This window comes from Elgaria multicarinata, chromosome 1, assembly GCF_023053635.1.
Source record: "Elgaria multicarinata webbii isolate HBS135686 ecotype San Diego chromosome 1, rElgMul1.1.pri, whole genome shotgun sequence".
In the NCBI taxonomy this organism is placed as follows: domain Eukaryota; kingdom Metazoa; phylum Chordata; class Lepidosauria; order Squamata; family Anguidae; genus Elgaria; species Elgaria multicarinata.
The window spans coordinates 59,066,902-59,088,151 of record NC_086171.1 but is presented as its reverse complement, the minus strand read 5'-3'; the positions used below and the strand labels follow the sequence as shown (position 1 = coordinate 59,088,151).

General features: G+C 43.2%; 2 protein-coding genes across 2 annotated transcripts; both read right to left on the bottom strand.

The window, feature by feature from the left end:
- Positions 1-300: 300 nt before the first annotated feature.
- Positions 301-4,416, bottom strand: LOC134400575 (cytochrome c). Its single transcript, XM_063128992.1, has 3 exons — positions 4,312-4,416; positions 2,427-2,603; positions 301-718 (listed from the first exon to the last, which is right to left on the bottom strand). Exons 2-3 carry the CDS (start codon positions 2,593-2,595, stop codon positions 573-575), a joined length of 315 nt encoding a protein of 104 aa, XP_062985062.1. The 5' UTR covers positions 2,596-2,603; positions 4,312-4,416; the 3' UTR covers positions 301-572.
- A 2,894-nt stretch (positions 4,417-7,310) lies between these two features.
- Positions 7,311-21,136, bottom strand: SPMIP4 (sperm microtubule inner protein 4). Its single transcript, XM_063115951.1, is given in 7 exon segments — positions 7,311-8,114; positions 9,212-9,303; positions 9,504-9,675; positions 10,379-10,464; positions 14,041-14,132; positions 19,460-19,660; positions 21,003-21,136. Coding segments are annotated over 7 exon segments (1,581 nt in total).
- Between the last annotated feature and the right edge of the window lie 114 nt (positions 21,137-21,250).

Genomic DNA, 21,250 nt, shown 5'->3' with positions numbered 1-21,250 from the left:
TTAATATTTAAAATGAACAATCAAGACATCCCATGGTCTGCTCAGTGTATATACAAACAGGTATATAACTCTTCGTATACCCAACAGACCTTTTGATCACACCCCCATCCCCCAAATATAGCAAAAGCAGTTGGCAATGCAGCATAGGGCGGGATACTACTGTGTCTTCACACATTGTAGCACATGGCTTTCATAGTAAGATTTGTTTCAGTAAATCGCAACAGAAATGAGATGCCCAAACAGTGAGGTTATGGAAAGCTTGCTTCAAATTTGCTCTTGTTATAAAGGGAAACAAAAGGACACATTGAAAGTTTTTTTAATTACATGATCAGGAAACATGATAGTCATCATGCCTGTACTCATTCAAGCCTAATTACACAATTCTATAAATTATAACAAAGACATGTACATATTCTTTAATAACCACTCATGATCAATGTTCTCTGGCTGACGAGAAAGATTTTTGAAGTGTTAGATTCAATGCATGTAAAAATCGAAAGTTTAAGAACCAATCTCATCACAGAGAGTCATTTCCTTTTGTTTGGTGAAATAAATAAGGCAGCAGATAGCCATTACTTAGTAGAGGCCTTAAGGTATGCTATTAGATCTTCCCTCTCTCCCTTCTTCTTAATGCCAGCAAAGATCATCTTAGTTCCTGGAATATACTTCTTGGGATTTTCCAAGTACACCATCAATGTATCTTCACCCCAGGTTATACCTAGGAAATAATAACATTATTATAGATCTAATAAATGATTTATGTACTAAAGAATCACTACATCCTTCTTCTCCATTAATTCCAGACTTTGGGCCAAAGTTAAGCAGCATGCAAAACATGACACATAAATATAAAATGAACTAAAGCTAAAAACATATTTACATAAACAAGTCAACAGCTGGTTAGCCACTGTGTGAACAGAGTGCTGGACTAGATGGACCCTTGGTCTGATCTAGTATGGCTCTATTCAAAACACCTTTTAAAGACCATCATGAAGTAGTTAGTACCTCATTAGATTAGTTATCACATATATCTGCAGACTGATTATTGTTACAGGACCTTAAATACTTTTAATTTGCAACTAAGACTGTAGTGCCTGAATTTGCTTTCCTTCCCTCCCCCTCCACCCTCCCAATCCCCTTTCCCTTTGTGTCATGTCTTTTAGACTGTAAGCCTGTGGGCAGGGACTGTCAAGAAATACTTTTGTAAGCCACCGTGAGAGCCTTTTTTGGCTGAATGGTGGCATTGAGCAGGGGGTTGGACTCGATGGCCTTGTAGGCCCCTTCCAACTCTGCTATTCTAGGATTCTATAAAAATGCTTGAATAAATAAATAAATAATTAAAAGAGAGCAAGCGAAGAGTCTAAACATACTACCTAACTCTCGAGGAAATGGTCACTGATCAAATTGTCTGTACAAACATGATGGATGTTACTTATAACATGGAATGCTACTTTAGACAGAAGTAAGCCAAAACCACAACTGCTCTGCAGTGCAGAAATAGTTCTTTATAATGACTAGAACTGGTGTCAGATTGCTTTTTTCCTTCTCCCTTTCCATCCCTTTTTCCTTTTGTGCTGTGAGTTTTAGATTGTCAAGTTGAGGGCAGGGACTATCTTGTTATTTTAATTGAACAGTAAGCCACTTGAGGAGCTTGTTTGGCTGAAGGGCAAGGTAAAAATGGTTTAAATAAATAAATGAAATCTTCCTCTAAAGGGGTATTCTGTTAACTCTATTTCTTCAATTCTAAGACGCACTTTTTTCCCATATAAACATCTCTAAAAATGGGGTGCGTCTTAGAATCGCGGGTGTGTCTTAGGGGTTTTTTCCTGTTGGTGGTACTGAAATTAGTGTGCGTCTTACAATCAATGGCGTCTTACAATCGAAGAAATACGGTATCTGAAAATCTATTTTTATTTTTAAAATAAATTTATTTTATTTTTAAATAAAAATGTAAATAAATTTTAAAAATTATTTTTAAATTTATTTTATTTTTAAAACCACAAGGTGGTGCTTCCATGGCACCAACACCTTATTCATCAGGCACTTTTGCAAGTCAGACAACCTGTCCTATACCAACATGCAAGGGCTGGAGATACAGGAAAGACACTAACTTACTCTGGGCTACAAGATGAGAAAATGGAAGCTCAAAGCTGCTACAAGTTTGGAGACTCTCTTTGGAGAAAACAGTGGCCAGTTAAATATGGGAAGAAAGCACATGGGCAACCAAAACTGGGATTGGTTGAATTCTGGGATGGTGTAGAATACATACCATAATGCCCAGGTCACTGGAGTGAGGATCCATCCTGCTGGATCATTTCATTGCACATGACTGCTGCAATGCTCCCCCTGTCCCGTAACTATGTTCTTAACAGTTAGTGGTACAATTGCATCTGATCTGTAAGGTTAGTGAGTTATTTCCATTTTACCTTTGCTTTTGTTGGCTTCTGTGTAAGAGAAACCATCAGCTTGACCAGTCTTCCGGCCAAACAGACCATTCAGGTTTGGGCCAGTCTTGTGTTTGCCTCCCTTTTCAACTGTGTGGCACTGCGCACACTTCTGAACAAAGATCTTCTTGCCCTTCTCAGCGTCGCCCATTGTCAGTGCTGAAAAACAACAATGCACACTCAGAAGTAGTCCATGGTGAGCTGGGGTCATACAAGGTATACGTGAAAAGGGATAGTTATGCAAAGCTCTAGGCACTTCTGAAAGTGTTCATTAAGAAAAATCACAGTTTTTAGAACTAATCATTAAGACTAAGAGGTCAACGGTTACAATTGATGTTCTAGTGATGGATAATATATATATTAGACTGAAACATTAAAAGAGAAAATGTTCTGCCCCTGAGGTTGCAAACGACATATGGACAAGCCAAATAACCTGCAATACGTTATTTTGATCGTATTCTGCCCTAAAGTATGATCGTATTCTGCCCTAAAGCATCATCACACCCAAAAAGATGTAATTAGGGCAAGTGAAGCAGTTGATTACTTCCAACTAAGGCCATAACTGTATCTTTGGGAAACTTGTAGAAGGCTGCAATCTAACTAGCAGATAACATTGGGCATGACCTCTAATCCCCCATAACAATGCAGGTACCATTTTCACCATGCCCCCATTAAACACGTGCAACATAGTCTGAAACACATTTATTCAGGCCCTGTGTTCTCAATGGACCTTATTTCCACATCATGTTCTATGTTGCAGCTTTAAAGCAGGACCCTCAGCATTTCCTAACACGGATTAGCTCTCAACGCCCATCCACAAATATGAGGGAGTGAGGGAACTCGGTAGTCAAAAGCTGACAAAATTAAGATCTCGGTGCATTTCCGGTGCTGGCTTTGAAGGGCAAGAGTTCATCTGGGGACAATGTTAAGGTGGCGCAATTTCCCCTGTGACCTTAGGGTTTTACCCCCTGACCTTAGGTGGCGTTAAAGCAGCCTTTCCTGCATCTGGCGCCCTCCAGAGGCGTTGGACTACAAACCTCCATCATCATGGGCAATGGTCAGGAATGCTGGGAGTTGTACTCCGAAATATCTGAAGGACACCAGGCTGGAAAGACTAAAGTAGTACCTTAACACAGTGCGGCAAGGTCGGACGGGACTGGCGCCGCTGCCAGCTCGGACCTCACTGTGAGGGCCATATAAGGGCGGATGCCCGATACTGTCGCAAGCCGCCGCCGCCGCCTATGAATCACCGCGTGTAAACCGCCCAGAGAGCTCCGGCTATTGGGCGGTATAGAAATGTAATAAATAAATAAATAAATAAAGCGTGGGGCTTCCGCGAGCGGATGCGCCTTCTCGGGCCAGAAAGAGGCAGGAAAGGCGCGCCGGCTAAAGAGCCCCCCTGCCCGAAGCCCGGCCAGTGGAGCGCGAAACCCGACAGTCGCGCTAAAAGCAGGAAACGAAGCAGCGAAGGGAAATCCTGACCCGTTATTGCAGCCTTCCCCGGCGGGCGCCCTCTACACGACTCGGACTACAACTCGCCACATCCCCAGCCAAGCTTGGTTGGATGGGGATGCTGGGAGTTGCAGTCCAACCCGCAACCGTCTCACGCCACGTGGAGGCCGCTTAAAGCCTCTCCTCTCCGGGTCACCATCTCGACCTTGGCCTTTTTACCACAACCTTGACCACTCCTCCCCCCCGGCCGGTTTCCCCGGTCAGGCCAAGGCCAGGCCTGCGCCGGAGGCTCCCGCATCTTCGCCCTCCGCGCCTCGGATTCCGGCTCGGGGATCCCGCCTCACACCTACGCGGCCCCGGCCTGGAGAGGTTCCCCGCAGCCCTTCATTACCAAACCAAGCTAAGGCAGGCCTACCAAGCAGCCGCTGCCCCGCGCTCTCGTCACTCGGCTCCTGGCACAGCTCGGAAAACTCAGCCCAAGGACACCTCGTACTCAGCGCTATGTAACCGGTGCTTCTACAGCCAAACTTCCACCCAAGGCTCCTCGCTCGCCCACTCTCTGGGTTGGCCAATCGAGCGCCGGGTTAAGGAATCGCCATTGGGCGGCCGGCGCGTCCGTCATGACGACGTGTCACAGGCAAGGTAGATTGAGCCCGAGGAGAACACGGGAGAGCCGGCTCCTGCCTTGCGCAGTGACGGAGGACGCAAGAAGGCGGGAGAGAGCTGCGCGTGCGTAGAAGCGTGATAGCGGCAAGGTCAAGAGCGACGGAGAGAGCGCTGCCTTTTTTTTAAAGGGTCATGTGAGAGCGTGACTCAAGCGGGGATTCCACCCTGCGTTAGAGCACAACGAGGCTCTTATTCGCTAGTCTCAGGCATGGAAGAAGGCAGGCAGTGATGCAATCACCAAGCCATAGAAGTTGGAGCGCCTCAGCGACTGATGCGTTCAGAGTAAATGATTAAGTTCTAAGTCTGAGGACTATTGCAGCACCGTTTTGAAAAAGAGCCCCGAGGTCGGTTTTGACACGTCAGAGTAGGTGTGAGTAAATGTAATGCAGAATAGAAAGGGGGAAGCGGAGAGAGAGAGAGGACCTCTTTTAAAATCAAATGTTCGTTCTCGCTAGAATAGCTTTGCCGTTCATATTATGCATATAAGAATGGAAAGTCCGGTTTTGCAGTGCAATCCTATGCATGTCTTCTAAAAAATAATAAGTCCCATTTAGTTCAATGGGTCTTACTCTCAGGGAAGTGGTTATAGCATTGCAGCCTTAGTCCCATGTGTGAAACTGCTGAATTGTGTCAGGGAGGTATTACAGATCTCTTAGTAGAATTAGAATCTTAGCTCTACAACCAGCAAAGACAGCTGTGTTGGCCATAAGGAAATAATAATCCAAACCAGAATATCACAAAACAGTGTGGAAATGTTCAAACTCTTCATTAGGGTAGATAGATAGTGAACATTGCATGTGGGCGGGGGAGGCAAAAAATCTGACTTATGTTGAAGTCAAAGTGTCTGCATTTAGATACAATCTTAAGATGAATTCCAAAAGAAAAGAAAAAATACTGAGATCCCTATTACTGTAATACTTTTGTTAAGCCTACTCAAAGGTCACCAAATACTGTGTAGTCTTTTCAATTCTTCATAACTGCATCAAAGCAAAAATAGCAGAGGAGAGTGGCTGTTCATGAAATCTGTATTTGGTTACCATCTGAAGTTGGAAAGTGGAATGAGGCTGCAGACATTCAAATAAGACATTACCTGGAACGGAAATGGTTGCAACTTATACCTGGGCCCCTCCCACTACATATGCTGAGCCCTTTTATAAACAAAGGCTCTTCCATTCATGGCAGTGTCAGGGGAAGCCTGTGTAGCTTTCCTGGCCTGTCATATCAGAGTCCCAAAGTGCAGCCTTGTGAGTGGGATGTGTGAAGAAGCGACAAGTTTGCCCATTGTGGGAAGGGTACTGTGCCACTAGTCACACTCCTGTCTCTGCATGCTCCTCTGGCCATACTCCTAAAATTCACACGCTGGGCCTGTTCTGTTAGGCCGCTCACCCTTTTGCAGTGAATGGTTAGTGAACATGTTTAAACCATGGTTATATAGCCACCATGGTTAGGAATGGTTCCACAACACCCTAAATCATGTTTAGCTCAAAATGCTTAACTTTGGATGGAAGTTAGTCTTTTTGGGAGGGGCTCAGGTCTGCTTCCCTGTCTGGCTCAGGACAACTACGTGAACAGCTGGTCCAAGCTTCTTGCCAGGAAGGCAGCTTCAATAGGTCTCTCCTCTTCCCTCCTCCTTAATCTGGGCTTGAATTTTGCTTTTAAAGCTATCAAACAAAGACTGTGGGATATAGCCTTCTGCGACTTACGCGCTCGCTCTCATGTCTCTTGCTCTTCCAGTGCATTGCACGTTCATTACGTTGGGCCTCTTCAGCTGGCTGACTATCTAAAGAACTTGTCGGTCGCTAAATATCGTATTGCCTTCTCCAAGGCCAGATGCAATGTTTATTCTATTGAATTACTTCAGGGCAGATATGCTGGTATCCCTTATCAGGAACGACGGTGCCCCTGTAGGAATACGGAAGTGGAGATGATGGAGCATATCCTTCTGTCCTGTAGCTTTTATAATCAGGCCCGCCATCTTATGATTACCCCATTGTTGAGCAAACTGTCTAGAACTTCAGGCAAATTTTATGTTAAGTTTCTGTTGGAAGATAAGTCTTCAAGTGTAACTTTGGCTGTTGCTAAATTTCTTACAGTGGCGGCCAAGATTAGAGCTCTTTGTGTATTAGGCTAAAGTTGATAATCGCTCTAATTGTATGATTTCATGTCTGATTCTTGTGTTTGGTTGTTTGTTGTTTGTTTGTTTTCTTTTTATGGATCTATAGATCGCAATAAAGAAAGTAAGTAAAATGCTTAACCATGGTAGCTTAGCATGTCATCTGAACAGGGTCACTGAGTGAGAGCAAGGAATTATGTGCATTCAACTATGTACACAGATGGACACCTTTCCCATGTTCAACTGAAAACACAGATGCCAGAGACATGGCTAGTAGCAGGTGTAGTCCCACTCACCCCTCATGCACGCAATGAATGGCGGTTTTGTGTGAAGAGGGTTCTACTTCATCTCTATGGACCACAATCGGAGGGTTTGCCTTCTGGTCAGTGGGGGCAGATTTCAAACTTGTGGGGATTTATTGTGGGGGGCACCTTGGGATTTGGAGATCTACTGGTAAATCCTGATCCACCACTTTCTGGTCCCTCTTTAGAGGACATTAATGCTTCAAGAGTAAACTGTAAAAATAGGAGAATGAAATATAAGCAACAAAAAGCCAATTCAGAAGCAATAAGCGGAGACTTTGGCTGAGATTTTAATCATTCGTACCTTCTGCTTTTTTGAAAGGAAGAAATATGTCAGTTGAGGAAATAACTGTTCATGCCCTGGAATCTGTGCCTTTTCCCTTCCCTGTCATGATCCCGCAGGTCCCTCATGCCCCCTCTAGTTAAGTCGCTCAGGTGCTTGATGGCTTCCCCTTTCCTAAAAGAATGCTGGATATCAAGCAACTTCATTTGAGGCCGAGGCACCCCGCAATTGGGAATCCACTCTGGGGATGGGGAGCTCATTGCAATTTCCTTAAGATTAGAAGCAAACTGGATTGCCAGGATGTCTGCGATCTTTTCGAAGTACAGATGCGTTGAGGTTGGTTTACAGAGGGTGATGGGGTTGTGCCATACTATGTATTTGTTTAAACGGGAGGGTTGCAGATCTTCGTAGTAAATGGAATCTGCAGGCTTCAGAGACGGCTCTGGATCAGGTGGAACTGCAAGCTGCCTTTGGTACAAATGCTCCATTTTCCAGGTATCTGTAATTTTCCTAAATCTGTTCCATGGTAGCTTTTTTTCTTGATGGTTTTCTCCCTGGCCATCTAACTGAGGCTGAATCCGATTTTGAAGCAAGTACTCGTCTCCTCTCCTTGCTCTGCTTTCTGTCCTGGAACACTGCTGAAATGAACTCGGTGACATTTTCCCACTGCTCTGCAGCCCCTCTGAATATCTGGGAACAACGGAGTTATCTGTACAAAGAAGCGGAGGCCCATGAACATCTGAGGAGTCCTGCTGTTGAGGGCCTGAGATTTGAAATTGTCTGCCTTGAAGTGCACGGGCAATGCGCCCATCCAAGGGTCTCACTTGAGAAGTTGCTGATGGAAACGATTCTCTCTGAAGAAGAAATGGTTTAGAATAGATTCTGAAACCCTTGTTTTTACAGCAATTGTGTCTTGATACAACTCTTAATGTCAAATGGGACATAGCATTCAATGTGTCTGCATTTAATACACACATTAAATAAAATGCAAATAGCAGCTGATAGGGGGGTGATCGTTATCAGGATCCCAGCAGGTGAAGGAGAGTGGTCCTGATGAAATTCACTCATCTGAATCTGCCATTAATTCTGCCAGCCTGCTTGTTGTGATCCTGATCATTTGCAGGCGCCTTCCCCACTCCCCCCTGAAAAATGTGAATTTCTAAAAATTGTGCTGCTTAAATGTAATTCCCGACTCCCCCAAGTTGACGGGGAAAGCCTGCAAGGGCAGCAAAGGAACATTACACAGTTCCACATGTCTGGGAACCCTGGCTTGTCAGGATTCCTGATCTCATCTTATGGGGCTCAGTAGAACATGGTTATAGTAGCCTTAGCTGCTTTATACTGAGCCAGACCATGGGTCCATCTAAGCCAGTATTGTTGATACTGACTGGCAGCAACAGCTCTCCAGGGTTTAATGACATGCGTTTTCCCAGCCCTATTTGGAAATGCCAGGGATCGAACCTGGGACCTTCTGCCTGCAAAGCATGTGTTCTACCATTAAGCTACAGCCTTTCTCTATCCATTGGAGACCTTCGCTGTCAATGCAGGGAGGTCAAGAGTGGAGGGGGTGGGACCAAAGACTGTGTCCCCAGCTCACTCCATGTTTACAGTTAATCTCTCTCTGAAGTGGAGAATACTTAAAGAGGGCTTATTACTTCCCATGATCTGGACGCTAAATTTCTGTTAATGCAGCCAACAATTACACTAGCTTTTTTAGTAGCTGCATTGCACTGCTGGCTTATGTTCAGCTTGAGATCAACTAAGGCACCTAGATGGAAAGCAACTGTAGCCACTGTAAAGCAATAGTCATGCTCAGGACATTAATGGTGTTTTTTTTTTTTTACTCTGTCAATATCTGGACTTTCAAAAGAAAGTATTCATAAAATACGTGTGACTGCATACAAAGTTAATAAGTAGGATGGGATTGAAAAGTACTAGTTGTCATACTTACCAGCTCCACTTCTTTGCCCAGTTCTCCTGTTGCTCTGCCAATTATTTTGGCATCATAGTCATCTAGAAGCAAGGGGTTCATAGAACCTCTACCTTAAGTAAAACAGATATTAATTCAGGAAGCTAAGATGTGATCTTTTATTCATATCTGAAAACACACTCAAGTAATTTCCTATTGCAATTTCTAAGTAAAAAATTAAGAGGGTACATTAGAAAACTTAACATGATTATCTGAAAGTGTATTTTATCACCCTCGCTTGATTCCTAGCACTTTAAATTGTTAAAATGTGTACCTGTGTAATCCCGCTTGTAAGTGGACAGCCAAAGGGCTTTCTTTACATTTTCCAGCATATTGGCAGCTCTGTATGAAATGTCAAGCTCTGGGGGCTTGAAAGTGGATTTAGGAATTCTAGCTGAACCATTAGGGTCATGTGTCTGGTTACTTCCTTCAGCAAACTCAGAAATCTAGCATGAAAAAAGAAATAATAAAAGCAAGTATACATAAATTTTTTAAAATAGAACAAGAATAAATATTTCTGCATGTGAATGCATAGTACTGCAGGATAAGTATGGGGATGAAGCCATTATCTAAACTAAATCGCCGGCTGGGTCCAGGAGCTTGTAAATGCCTCCTTGAGAAAGGGAGTGGTGCCGGCCTCTTTAAAAGAGGCGGTGATTAGACCACTCCTGTTGGCTGTTTGAACTACCACTGGTTATCGTGTTGTGTGGGGATCACCATTGGTTATTTCCTCAGCCATAGCGTTGCAAGGCAAGAGCAGTCAAAGCGATAGCTGCCGCTCTAGTCCAACAGCTGGATAGATTTTGGGTAGCAATGGCTGATGGGATACTAGTGGGAGGACTGAGGGGGAAGAGAGGGCAGGGGATGAGTGAGTCAACTCAATAGTCAGCTCAATGATGATCCCAATTCACACCACGGTTGATTATTATAATGTTGTGTGGGGAGTACACCTAGGTAAATAACTGTTGAGTTGATTATTACCTCACCATTGACTATCGTGTTGTCTGAACGCAGCCACAGTATTGCCTAGACTGGGATTTCAGATGGGAAATTTTCTAGCATGACCTTTTGCGTGCAAACCATGTGCTCTACCACAAAGCTATGTGCTTTTCCCCTAATGTTTTTCCAACCATAGCAGCAATTACCTACACGAAAGGATGCCTGCTGTCCTGGCCCTACAACTTCTCTATCAATATTGGAAAGTTCACCGGCATCTTCGTTTCTAGAGGGGGGACCTGTAAGATTCAGATGAAAACACTCAGTTGTACTGTGATAGTCAACAAGCTCAAGTCAGAACACAGTTCTCTTTCCTGGCTTTGAGTTCTGCTGCAAGAGTTCTGCTGAAGTCCAGTTTAGCACAACATTGACATTGCTTGTTTTATTCTTTCATCACAATTTACTGTTTTGAAAGTGGAAGCAAAAGTATGCCACCATTCTCTCCTTGCACGTTTTAAAACCATTTCTGCATAATACCCATCCCATCAGTGCAGGTACAGAGTAGTGAAATAAATAGATGACAGATAGATAGATGTGTATGTTTGCATTTGATTGCATTACTGCAATTTCCTTTTTCTTCCCTCTTCTGTTACAAACCGATTTGATCACATATCAACAAAGTGGGATATACACTTCTTAAGTAAAAATAGTAATTTAAAATGTTGCACACTCAGGTTGCAATAAATCTGTTGACAATAAGACAGTATGGATTATATGATAGGCATCTGGAAGTAATATTGTAAAGGTTAAAACTTCAGACTATTTAAAACCACAGTATGTGTATCCTGTTTAAAAGCAGAGGTACACATGCTGCAGTGTTAAGAAGCTTTTAATCATTAAGGATTAATGACACTAAGCAGCATCAGGTCAAGTTGAATTAAAGATCTGGTCTCTCTAGCCCCCCATCCTCACAATGCTGAATAAGAATACTGAAGCAGGCAGAGCAATCTTTGCTTAGCCAACTATGTAGAGTTGCAAGACACTACAATAGTGGGATTAATATCCCCCTACCCTTTCAACTTTTCCAATCCTGTCTGGTCTTTACTCTAGGATGGCTCTAAGAAGTATAGAAGTGGGCAGACTTTCAGGTTCTATTTTTGTTTTGCAAGGGAACATCAGAGGCCACGTTCTATTCCAAGCAAAGATTATCAGGTTAAGAATTATGGCCTCAAGAATTGCATATGGCCTCTCTTGAGGAATTCCTGGGACTGGGTTCTATTTGCTGTTCGGTCTGTGTGTTCCAGTACTGGCAGCAAGATCATTAGAAACAGTTAACTACTGAAACAGCTGCAATTTAGAAGACACTTAAACAGTTCTCCTCTTCCACCATAATTGTTAAAAGCACCTTGCAAAACATTGTATTCTATGCACTCCAAAGCCAAGAACAGCAAATTTCAAGACGCACAGGGATAACTCCAAGGTGCTGCAGGAGCTGTCTCAAGACTTTCCTGCTCCCCCAGCTTCCACTATCTATATATTTATAGTTTGTGTTTCTAGCGACATCTTTGCTTCTCTGATAATGGATTTTGTGACACCTTTCCTCACGCAAGCTACTTTTTTTGGAGCTGCCACTGCAAAAAAAGAGAAAAGTCTCCAATAATTTCACCTCCCTGTACCTGCAGTGATGGGATGGGTATTATCCAGAACTGGTTTTAAAACATGCAGGAAGAGAATAGTGGCATGCTTTCACTTGTGAAAACAGTAAAATGTGGTGAAAGAATGCAACAAGCAATGTCAATGTTGTGCTAAACTGGATTGCAGCAGAACTCTTGCAGCAGAACACAAAGCCAGGAAAGAGAATGTGGTGCCTGGCTTGCTCAATGGGAGTCCTAGTGCTGAGACTCATGGGAAGTGAAGTCTGGCCGAGCCAGGCCACACTGCATTGTGCAATTGGTGCCTGTAGGTAAGCTGTGAGGGAGCCGGCTGGCTGGCCGACTGATTAGCTGTTGGCAACAGGCCCAGAGTTGTACCGTCTTTCCCTCCCATTTCTGATGGTGCCTAGTGGCCGAGGCAGCCAGCCCCAGGTGCTCTGCCTTCAGGCCCAGGAGGATGAGCCACTACCAGATCATGGGAGTTGTAGCCATAAGCCTAACACCCTGAATAATGTGTTAATAGTTGAACATGTTCTGAGGTATGGCGAGAGACAACTGGAGAGCGGGCCTTCTTAGTTGTGGCACCCTGCTTATAGATTTATTTTTCCCAGGCAGGCTGGCCTAGGGACTGCATTAATGACTTTCCAGTGCCAAGTGAATATTTTATTTTTATTTTATTTTTCCCCAAGGCCTTTGATATTTTATACTGTGTTCCCCCCGCCCCCTGTCATAACTAAACCACAACATTCCAAGACAGATGTAGGAATTACGGAATAAAGTTTATGATTTTTGTGTGAAAGCCTGACTATACCATTGAAGCAGAAGAGTGAATGGAGGAAAGACTGATAAATGAGGCTAGAATGGAATGGTGGGTGGGGTGAGTTGGAGAAAAGGAGAACAAAGACAGTGAGTGAGGACTGAGACATAGTGACCTGCTTACTGACCCATGCTGTATTTTAAATCAGCCACTCTACATGCCAGTACTACACCTTCCAGCATGCCTTTCGCAGCCCTCCGGTGCCTGCATCCTCTGAGAAGTGTTTCTCTCCTCTCCTTGCCGGTACTGCTCATTGATAGAGCATCGAGGAGTAGCATCCTCGAGGACGGGAGATAAGTGGCTGTCAGTCGATGCGCCCAGCTCTGGCCAGGTCCTGTTGGGACTGCCTCAGCCTGTGCTTCTCGTCCACCAGGTGTTCTATCAGGAGCCGGTATTTAAGGGCCAGGGCTGGGCCAGGCACTTGCTCCCTTCATTAGGCTTGTTTCTGGGTATGCGTAGAGTGCCTCCCCTTCCTCCCATGCACGCTTCCCTCCAGATTCTGAGGAAACAGCAATATCAGGACGGGGTGCCTTTGCTCATGTTCAGAGTTCGGCCTCTCAAAATCACATTGTTGTATCTAGTTATGATTTTAAAACCATGCACAGTGGATGGGAAGAAGCACCACGAATGGACACAGCCCATTTATATGGGTTGTTTTAGGTGGAATTGGGTTTACCGCTCAAGACCAACCTTAGGAGTCTGGGTTGCGTCTGGTACGCAGCGGCCACCTGTCTGTGCACTCACAATGGCCACCAAAGACTGGAAAGTCTGGCCTTCCACCCAAGGCATGCTGGGAGTTGTAGGCATAAGCCTAGGCTTTTTATTAAATTATTTAAAAATACTGAAAAACCCCAAAATCATGTTTTTAGATTTTTGTGGTACATTGTACAGCCAGACCTATCATCGTGTCAAATTCCAAGTTTCTAACTCATCTGGAAGTGGGTGAACATGTCTGGACATACATGACACACACATACTTTCTGCTTTATAGGTAGAGACAGAAGTTGGAGGAAGATCTGTCAGAGAGAAATTTGTGGGCTGCATGCCTTCTTAAAAAGAAAAGAAAAAAGTAACAAGCCATACAAAAACAAGAAATACAGTTATGGGATTGGATCCAGACTTAGTCATACTTAGAGAAAACCTATTAAAATCCAATGGATTTCAGTAGGTTTACTCTGAAGTATGATTGGATCCAGCCTCTGATGTCTTCCCCGCACCTACAATAATGTGCAGAACTTCCTTAATCTTCTGAATTCAGTGGTCTGCTGTCTTACACAATTGAGAATGTGATTTATGGATTCACGAAGTGCACACATTTTATTAGTCTCTAGTTAAGAAAAAAGATAGAAAACAGTAAATACTTTAAAAACAAAACAAAACCTGAAGACAACTGAACTGGGCTTTACCTCTGATGTCAATGTTGCCATGGACGTAGGGATGAAAAGGCCGATAACGGCTCTCCACAAGAAGAGTCCCTGGGGTTTTATATTTTTTATTCCTTTCATATCTAAAGAACACAGCATATCTTTTAAGCATTTGATAAGGACACACAACGAGTAGCATCACATAGTAATGTTAGGTCTTGTTGGTTCAGCTTGGATTTTAGAAAAAACAAATACTATTTCTTTACTTGACCTTCCCTCCATGTATCTATTTCTCAATATCTAAAAAAAGAAAAGAGAAAATAAAAGTGCCTATGATCAGCCAGATCTATGATCTGTGTACATAAATAGGTCCCATTGTTGGCTATGGAAGGCAAAGGACCTACAAGGACCTTTGTCCTATATCTGACAAAAGGAACTGCTTGACTTTACTTATAGTATTCATCTGCTCAGTTGCAACCTACAGCTTTCCAGTAACAAACTCATCCAAATTGTATTAATAACACAAAACGAACATGGTTCCTCACAATGAGTAACAACAAAAGCCCTCCCTACAAATGCTGTACTCTACATTAGAACTAGTTAAATATCACCACCACCCTGTTAGGGTGAGATTACACAGAGTTCAGAATCTACAATATTATGCTAGGCCTCCATGCATGTATGGAGGCTCTGGGGGGCTCATCTACACCAAGCAGGATATTCCACTATGAAAGTGGTATATAAAAGGCAGGAGCCACACCAAGCAGTACATAGCAGTATATAGTATGTGTCAATGGGCTCCAACAGTTGTCAGTGCACTTCAATACCGCTATAAAGCAGTAGTGTGGCTCCTGCCTTATATACCGCTTTCATAGTGGAATATCCTGCTTGGTGTAGATGAGCCCTGGGACACGCTACCCTGCTACACAAGGTTTATTTATTTAACAGGAAAGGATATAATGTAAATTATATATACTTACTCAGCTGAATTTTCTGCCAGGTTAGGAAGTCTGGAATAAGAGAGACACAAAGCAATTACTTCAATGTATCTAATATAGATTGTTCACATTCATGTATGCAGATGTAGAGAGGCCAAATGATCAGGGAACTGGATTGCATCCATAAATTGTCACACTGGATAGTTCTTTCCAGCCCATATAAGATGGCTGGACATAATGCAGAAACAATTTGATCAGCTTGATCATTACTCTAGCTGTATCTGTCTGAATGGCTTAAGGGGATACTGCAATCTTTAAAAATTTCACCCCCATCTAATATTGAACAAAGCTCGTGAGCGCCAATAGGACTGCAAAGAAGAAGCTGGACAAACTCCTGCTGGAATCATATTGCAGAGGTATAGGGGCACTACCCCAAAGGCCTTCTTCATACTTATCAACCTAACCACCTTTGGCAGTGGGGCAAGTAAGAAGGACTGTTGATGACCTCAAGTAAGGCATTTAAGGCTTTAAAGGTTAAAACCAGCAATTTAAATTGAGCTCAGAAATGCACGCAATTGCTGATGTTACATGAACCAATACCCAGCCCCCACCAATATTTGCTTGGCTACGTTCTGCACCAGCTGAAGTTTCTGAAGCATCTTCAAAGGCAGCCCCATAGAGCCTGGATGTCATCAGAGCCTGGAGATAACCAAGGCAAGATCCTCTCCTTGGATGGGGTCACAGCTGGCATACCTCCCTAAGCTGGTAAAAAGTACTCCTGGCCACTGCCATCATTTCAGTTTCCCTAGTTAACCGAGAATCCAAACTGCAATGTTGATATCGAGATACTGAGTGACTGTAGGGAGTAAACCAGGATAGAGGGGAATGAATTTGGTATCCTGAAAAAGGGTTAACTACAATGGCCCTGTTCAGACAACACATAAAATAATGATGGTAAACATGGCTTAGCATGTCATGTGAACCATGAGTTAGTGGGTCATTTGAACCATTCCTAACCATGGTGGCTACATAACTACGGTTTAAACACATCACTTTCTGTGAAAGAGTTATTGGCCTAGCCATGGCTTAGTGTGTTATCTGAACAGGCCCTACGTTCTGTTGCAGGTCTCCCCTGCATTTTTCTATTGCCTAGAGGTGTAATCTAAAAACATGGCTGTGAGATTGCATCTACTTACAATTGACCTTCTAGCTGGCTTTCTCATGTGCTAGAATTATTCACATGATAAAACGGTTATATTTTCATGTATTTTTCATTGTGCGTAGACAAATGTTCTTGATTAAACACTGAACGTCACCTGGAATCAAACTTGTACCTTTTATTGCACTTACTGTAAAGTGAGTCACTGTCATGCAAAACTACTTAAAGATTTAGAGCACAGATAATGGATATAAGCAGCCAGCAATGTGGCTGCTAAGCTTAAATCAATATATAAAACCTGTCTTGCTTTATTTCTTCTTCCTCCCTCTCCCCTGATGCCGGTTCATTTTCTGAAGTAATTTCATTGAATTTTTACAGGAAGTACCCAAAATCTGGCAAATATTTTGTGTGTAAATGTTACCAATCCCAGGAGACTGTCCAGAAACTCCAAGTAGTGGGGAGTTAAATGGACATACATGAAATGTATTTAGGATTGGCAGCATTCATGTTGGATGGAGGCTGGCCAGATTGCTAGAAACTTTTTTTTACTAGCTTGTTACTTGCAGGGACAGCAATTTATGTAGTGGAGGCAATTCAACCATTGTATCCCCTTCCTTCAGTCTTAAGCAGAGTAGCCTAAGCTATGTCTAGCTGCATGAATCTGTCAGTTTAATTTTTGAAGCTGGATCTACACTCCTGCTTTAAAGCGCTTTATAACAGTTTTGACAAGTGTATACGGAGTGTGTCTTGGGCCCCAACAGTTGTCAAAACTGTTATAAAGCGCTTTAAAGCAGTAGTGTAGATCCTGCCTCAGTTTTTCGTTTTTCCCAATATTAATATGTTGCAAGCTTAAAATAAACACCTCTCATTAAAATTTATACACCTTTTTGGGCACACCTATTCTAATATGTGCATTTTTACACAATTTTGTCTAACATATTCATTTTTGCAAGCACTTTCCCCTCCTACTAAGCATTCCTGAACAGCATCTTCACTAATACACACATTTTGTATGTGCACTCTCCTCTAATATACATATTTTTGCACTCATTTTTGAGTGGAAAATTCCATTGCAAAATTTAAAGCAGTATGAATTTTGAAGGATAACAGAGTTTCAGTTTGCATGCTGGTTGAAAAGCGCAAAATTTGTATGTTCACATTAAAATGCGAACCAAAGAAATTTCCCCCTCATCCCTGTTATCTAACCCATTGCTTTTTTGGAGCAATATTCCTAACAAGATGACTATCCAGATATAACCAGGTACATTAGAAGCATTGTAGGGGAAGCAGGTACGTTTTGAAATGAGGAACCCCCTTCACAACGGCAAAACCTAGTGGAGACCTAACCAGGGGCACCACTGAGGATCTCATGAGGGTTGCAGTAGCTGTTCCTGGACACATCCTGAGGAAAGCTCTTAGAGTTACTCACAAAACTTTTATCTGCTTATTTCCAACTGCTATTGAGCATTCAGGCTTAAATATGTTTGCCCCTGTGTTAAACTCTGTAACCATACATCTGTGTATTTTGGTGCCATCAGGTGGTGAAACTGTTATAGCGCAGTCCAAATCATGCAGCACTCAATATTAAATCAGCTAAGATGTTAACTTAAAATGGGGGCAATGTGCAAGTACCCTTTCCTTCAGTTATCGACATACAGAAGTTCTCAGCAAGTGCTGAGCCCCTGCACCCAAATCTAAAGCAGCAGCCAGTGGGGCTGACATCTGAGTAGATATGTACAGGGTTGTGTCATTAATTTCTTATAGCAGAAACAACAAATATATATATGCTATAGAGACTAGCTGGCATAATATGCCACAACTGGAATGCAGCCCTCTAGATCCCAGTTCTGCATCCTGCTATAAAATGTCTACTCAGAAGTAAATCCCATTGAGTTAAGTGGGGCTTAATCCTAGGTAAGTGGTTATAGGATTGTGACTCAAACACATTTAATAGAAAATAAGGCCTCTGAAATTCAAAAGGACTTGTGTTGCAACACAATCCTATGAATATTTACTCAGAGGTAAATCCCATTGAGTTTAATTTGTTTTACAAGTGTGTTTAGGATTGTAGGCCAAATCTCTTTCATCGGTAAAGGCAGAATTTTGCTATTGCAATAGAAGTGCTGCTTTCTTCTGGGCAGTTATAAACAAATCCAAGAATTGTGCCACGAGTAAAATGCATGTGTCATTTTTGAATGATTGCACGTGTAAGTCATCAGACAGCCCATGATTCCAAGATCACATAAGATATTTAAGACCGCAGTTGCAGCATTTTGGGATGAAATATGGGAGGGTTTTAATAAAATAAATTATTCTAGGGCTGGGCCAAATCATTCAGCCCCAGCTATTTTTGCAGCATTCAGGGAGGTGGGGACAGAAAATGTTCAGGTGGGGGTGGGGAGGGCAGGCATGGGAGCAATTATCATTCCAGCCCCCCCCCCCCCCGAATGACTATATCTCAAAAGGAGATTTGAGAACTAGATTTTCCAGTGGCTGGTGACTCTTTGGCTCAGTTTTGACAATACGCAATAACCACTGGTGGTTTTAGTCAACGGTTGCTGTTTGTGCTCCCTGTCGGGTGAAAACCACCCACGGTTGACTTTTTCATTAAAAAAAAACCACTGGAGAAACAACTGACTGCAGTGTTGACTAAGCACTCAACTGGTGGTTATTGTGTTGTCCAAACTGAGCTGGTGGAGTTTTTGACCCGCTGAGTTGACTTTTTCGGCTGGCCAAAGAAGAGCCAAAACTGAGATGGCCGCTCTGCTACAGCCAGCACAACTCACAGAGGCTGCTGGGATAGCACCTGGAGGGAGGGAGGGAGGGGCAGAGGCTGTGTCAGTCAAATGCCAGGTTGACTATTAATCCACTCAACACCAGCCCCACCCACCCACAGTTGTGTAGGAACATGTCCTGTGGGGAATACCCGCAAAAAACCCAACCTTGAGTTGACTACTCCACCCACGATTGACTAATGTGTTGCCCAAACACAGCCTTTAAAAGAGAAGAAAGAAAATATTAACAAAACTCTTGGACACTTGGAACCCTTGTAAGTACTCATCTCACCTGAGAGCCATTCAACTCCCCTCAACACATCTTGTGGGGAACAAATAGACAAACAAAGGTGGGAGGAGGAGAGAATTTTGCCCTGTCCTAAAATATTCTGGCTTCTTATCTTTTAACTTGCCAAGAAACATCAGCATCTCTGAATTTGCTTCTGGATTAATGGCGTAATCCTATGCATGCTTAGATAGAAAAAAGTCCCACATCCCAGCTTTCCCCAGCCAGCCATGCTAGCTGGGGAATGCTGGGAGTTGTACGACTTTTATCCTGTCTAAACGTACATGGGATTATGCCCTAAAACACAATATCCACTCATCAAAAGGCATAGAAATCGAAAGATGGGACCTCTCTGGTATTGCCATAGTGGTGTTCATGGTTAATCTTGTAAGGTGGCTCCTAGTTTGTGTGAGATTCTGGCAACATCGGCTCCCTCCTTCCAGATTCTTGTCCTGCTTTCAAGGCAGGCTTGTTCAGCTGGAATGTTTCCCTTAGTTTCTCACACCTGAAACCAGAGCAAACGTCCTGAAAAAAGCAGCTGCAGCCATGACACTCTCAGCCAGGTGTACGTAACTTGGGATGCCCAGCCTAGTTTCATGCGTTCCTTGGCCTAATCTCAAATGTTCTCTGCAAGTGGTCAGATCAAACCTCTGTCAAGAGCAATCTCCCCCTTCCTTGGCAGCCAGGTGGGTAGGGAAGGAGGGAGGGAGAGGGGGGGAGGGGAGGGGAGGGGAGGGGGAAAAACTATGTACTATGTTAAATATGTAATATGCAGCTGATCCTTGCACTTTCATTTGCTTCAGTGTAAGCAAAAAGAAAACCCCTCCATTGGCAGCAATTGAGTTTTCATTCCTTCTTTTTTTTGAAGCACATGGGGGATGAATTTAAAGAACGCTAGAGGTTGGGTGTGAAGGCTTAAACATCCTCAACAGGTTTGCAATAGTCCCAATCCAGATTCAGTCCCATATGCATCCTACATATTTAATGGAGTGTGTGGTTTAGCCCCCTCTCTTTCCCTGCCACCCCTTCTCTCTGTCTCTTTCTCCTTGGCCTAATCTACACCAAGCAGGATATTGCACTATGAAAGTGGTATATAAAAGGCAGGAGCCACACTACTGCTTTATAGCGGTATTGAAGTGCACTGACAACTGTTGGGGCCCTTTGACACATACCATTTACCGCTTTCATTCCACTTTAATAGTGTTATATGCTGCTTTGTGTAGATGTGTCATGGGCCCCAACAGTTGTCAGTGCACTTCAGTACCACTATAAAGCAGTAATGTAGATCCTGCAGTGCACTTCAATAGCGCTATAAAGAAGAAGTGTGGCTCCTGCCTTTTATATACCACTTTCATAGTGGAATATCCTGCTTGGTGTAGATGAGCCCCTTGAAACATCCTCCTCCCCACCCCACCCACCAGCTGGTTTCCATGGAAGGGGCAGATTGCTCTTGCTAGAGGTTTCAACTGATCACTTGCAGAGGACTTTAGTTAGTAAACACTAGTTAGTATTTCTCACCTCTTCTGTGCCCATCAGCCTAGTTGCTGACCCCATGGCAAACCAGCATATCTTACACACAGCACCCTAAAATTGACAGCCTACCTTGGGCAATTAGGAAAAGTTTCTCTGCTTTAAATTTCATCATCCATGTGGCACACACGTGTGTTAAGTTCTTTTTACTGTTTTGTATGTCAAGGTGATTTGGATGCTGTCGGCACCAGAATGCTAGCCAGGCAAGCCTCTCTGGGAAGCTCATTACAATGCGTATATTCCTACTGTAATACAAAAGTTATCTAGAAACAAGATACTGAAGAAAATGAAATAAGCAATGAGTAGCTACTCATTACCTGTCTGGAGATGTAGGTGGGCCTGGGGGGATACGCAGTGGAGTTAGGTGATCAGTAGGTTCCCAGGTTTTTGTTACTAAGGCTGTTCTGTCTTGTACATCATTGTAGAATGACATGCCTGGGTGGACCTCCATCGTTAATAGCTACAAAGAAGGTTTATACATAGAAAATGGGACGTCAAACAAATCAGCTTCTGCATTTGCTTAGTCTGAGCTGCTAACTCCTGTTTGAATAGGTAAATAGAACTG

Coding starts and splice junctions, on each gene's coding strand:
- LOC134400575 (XM_063128992.1), bottom strand. CDS start 2,595: ATGGGCGACGCTGAGAAGGGCAAGAAGATCTTTGTTCAGAAGTGTGCG. Junction 719..2,426: donor AGAAGCCAACAAAAGCAAAG/GTAAAATGGAAA, acceptor ATTATTTCCTAG/GTATAACCTGGGGTGAAGAT.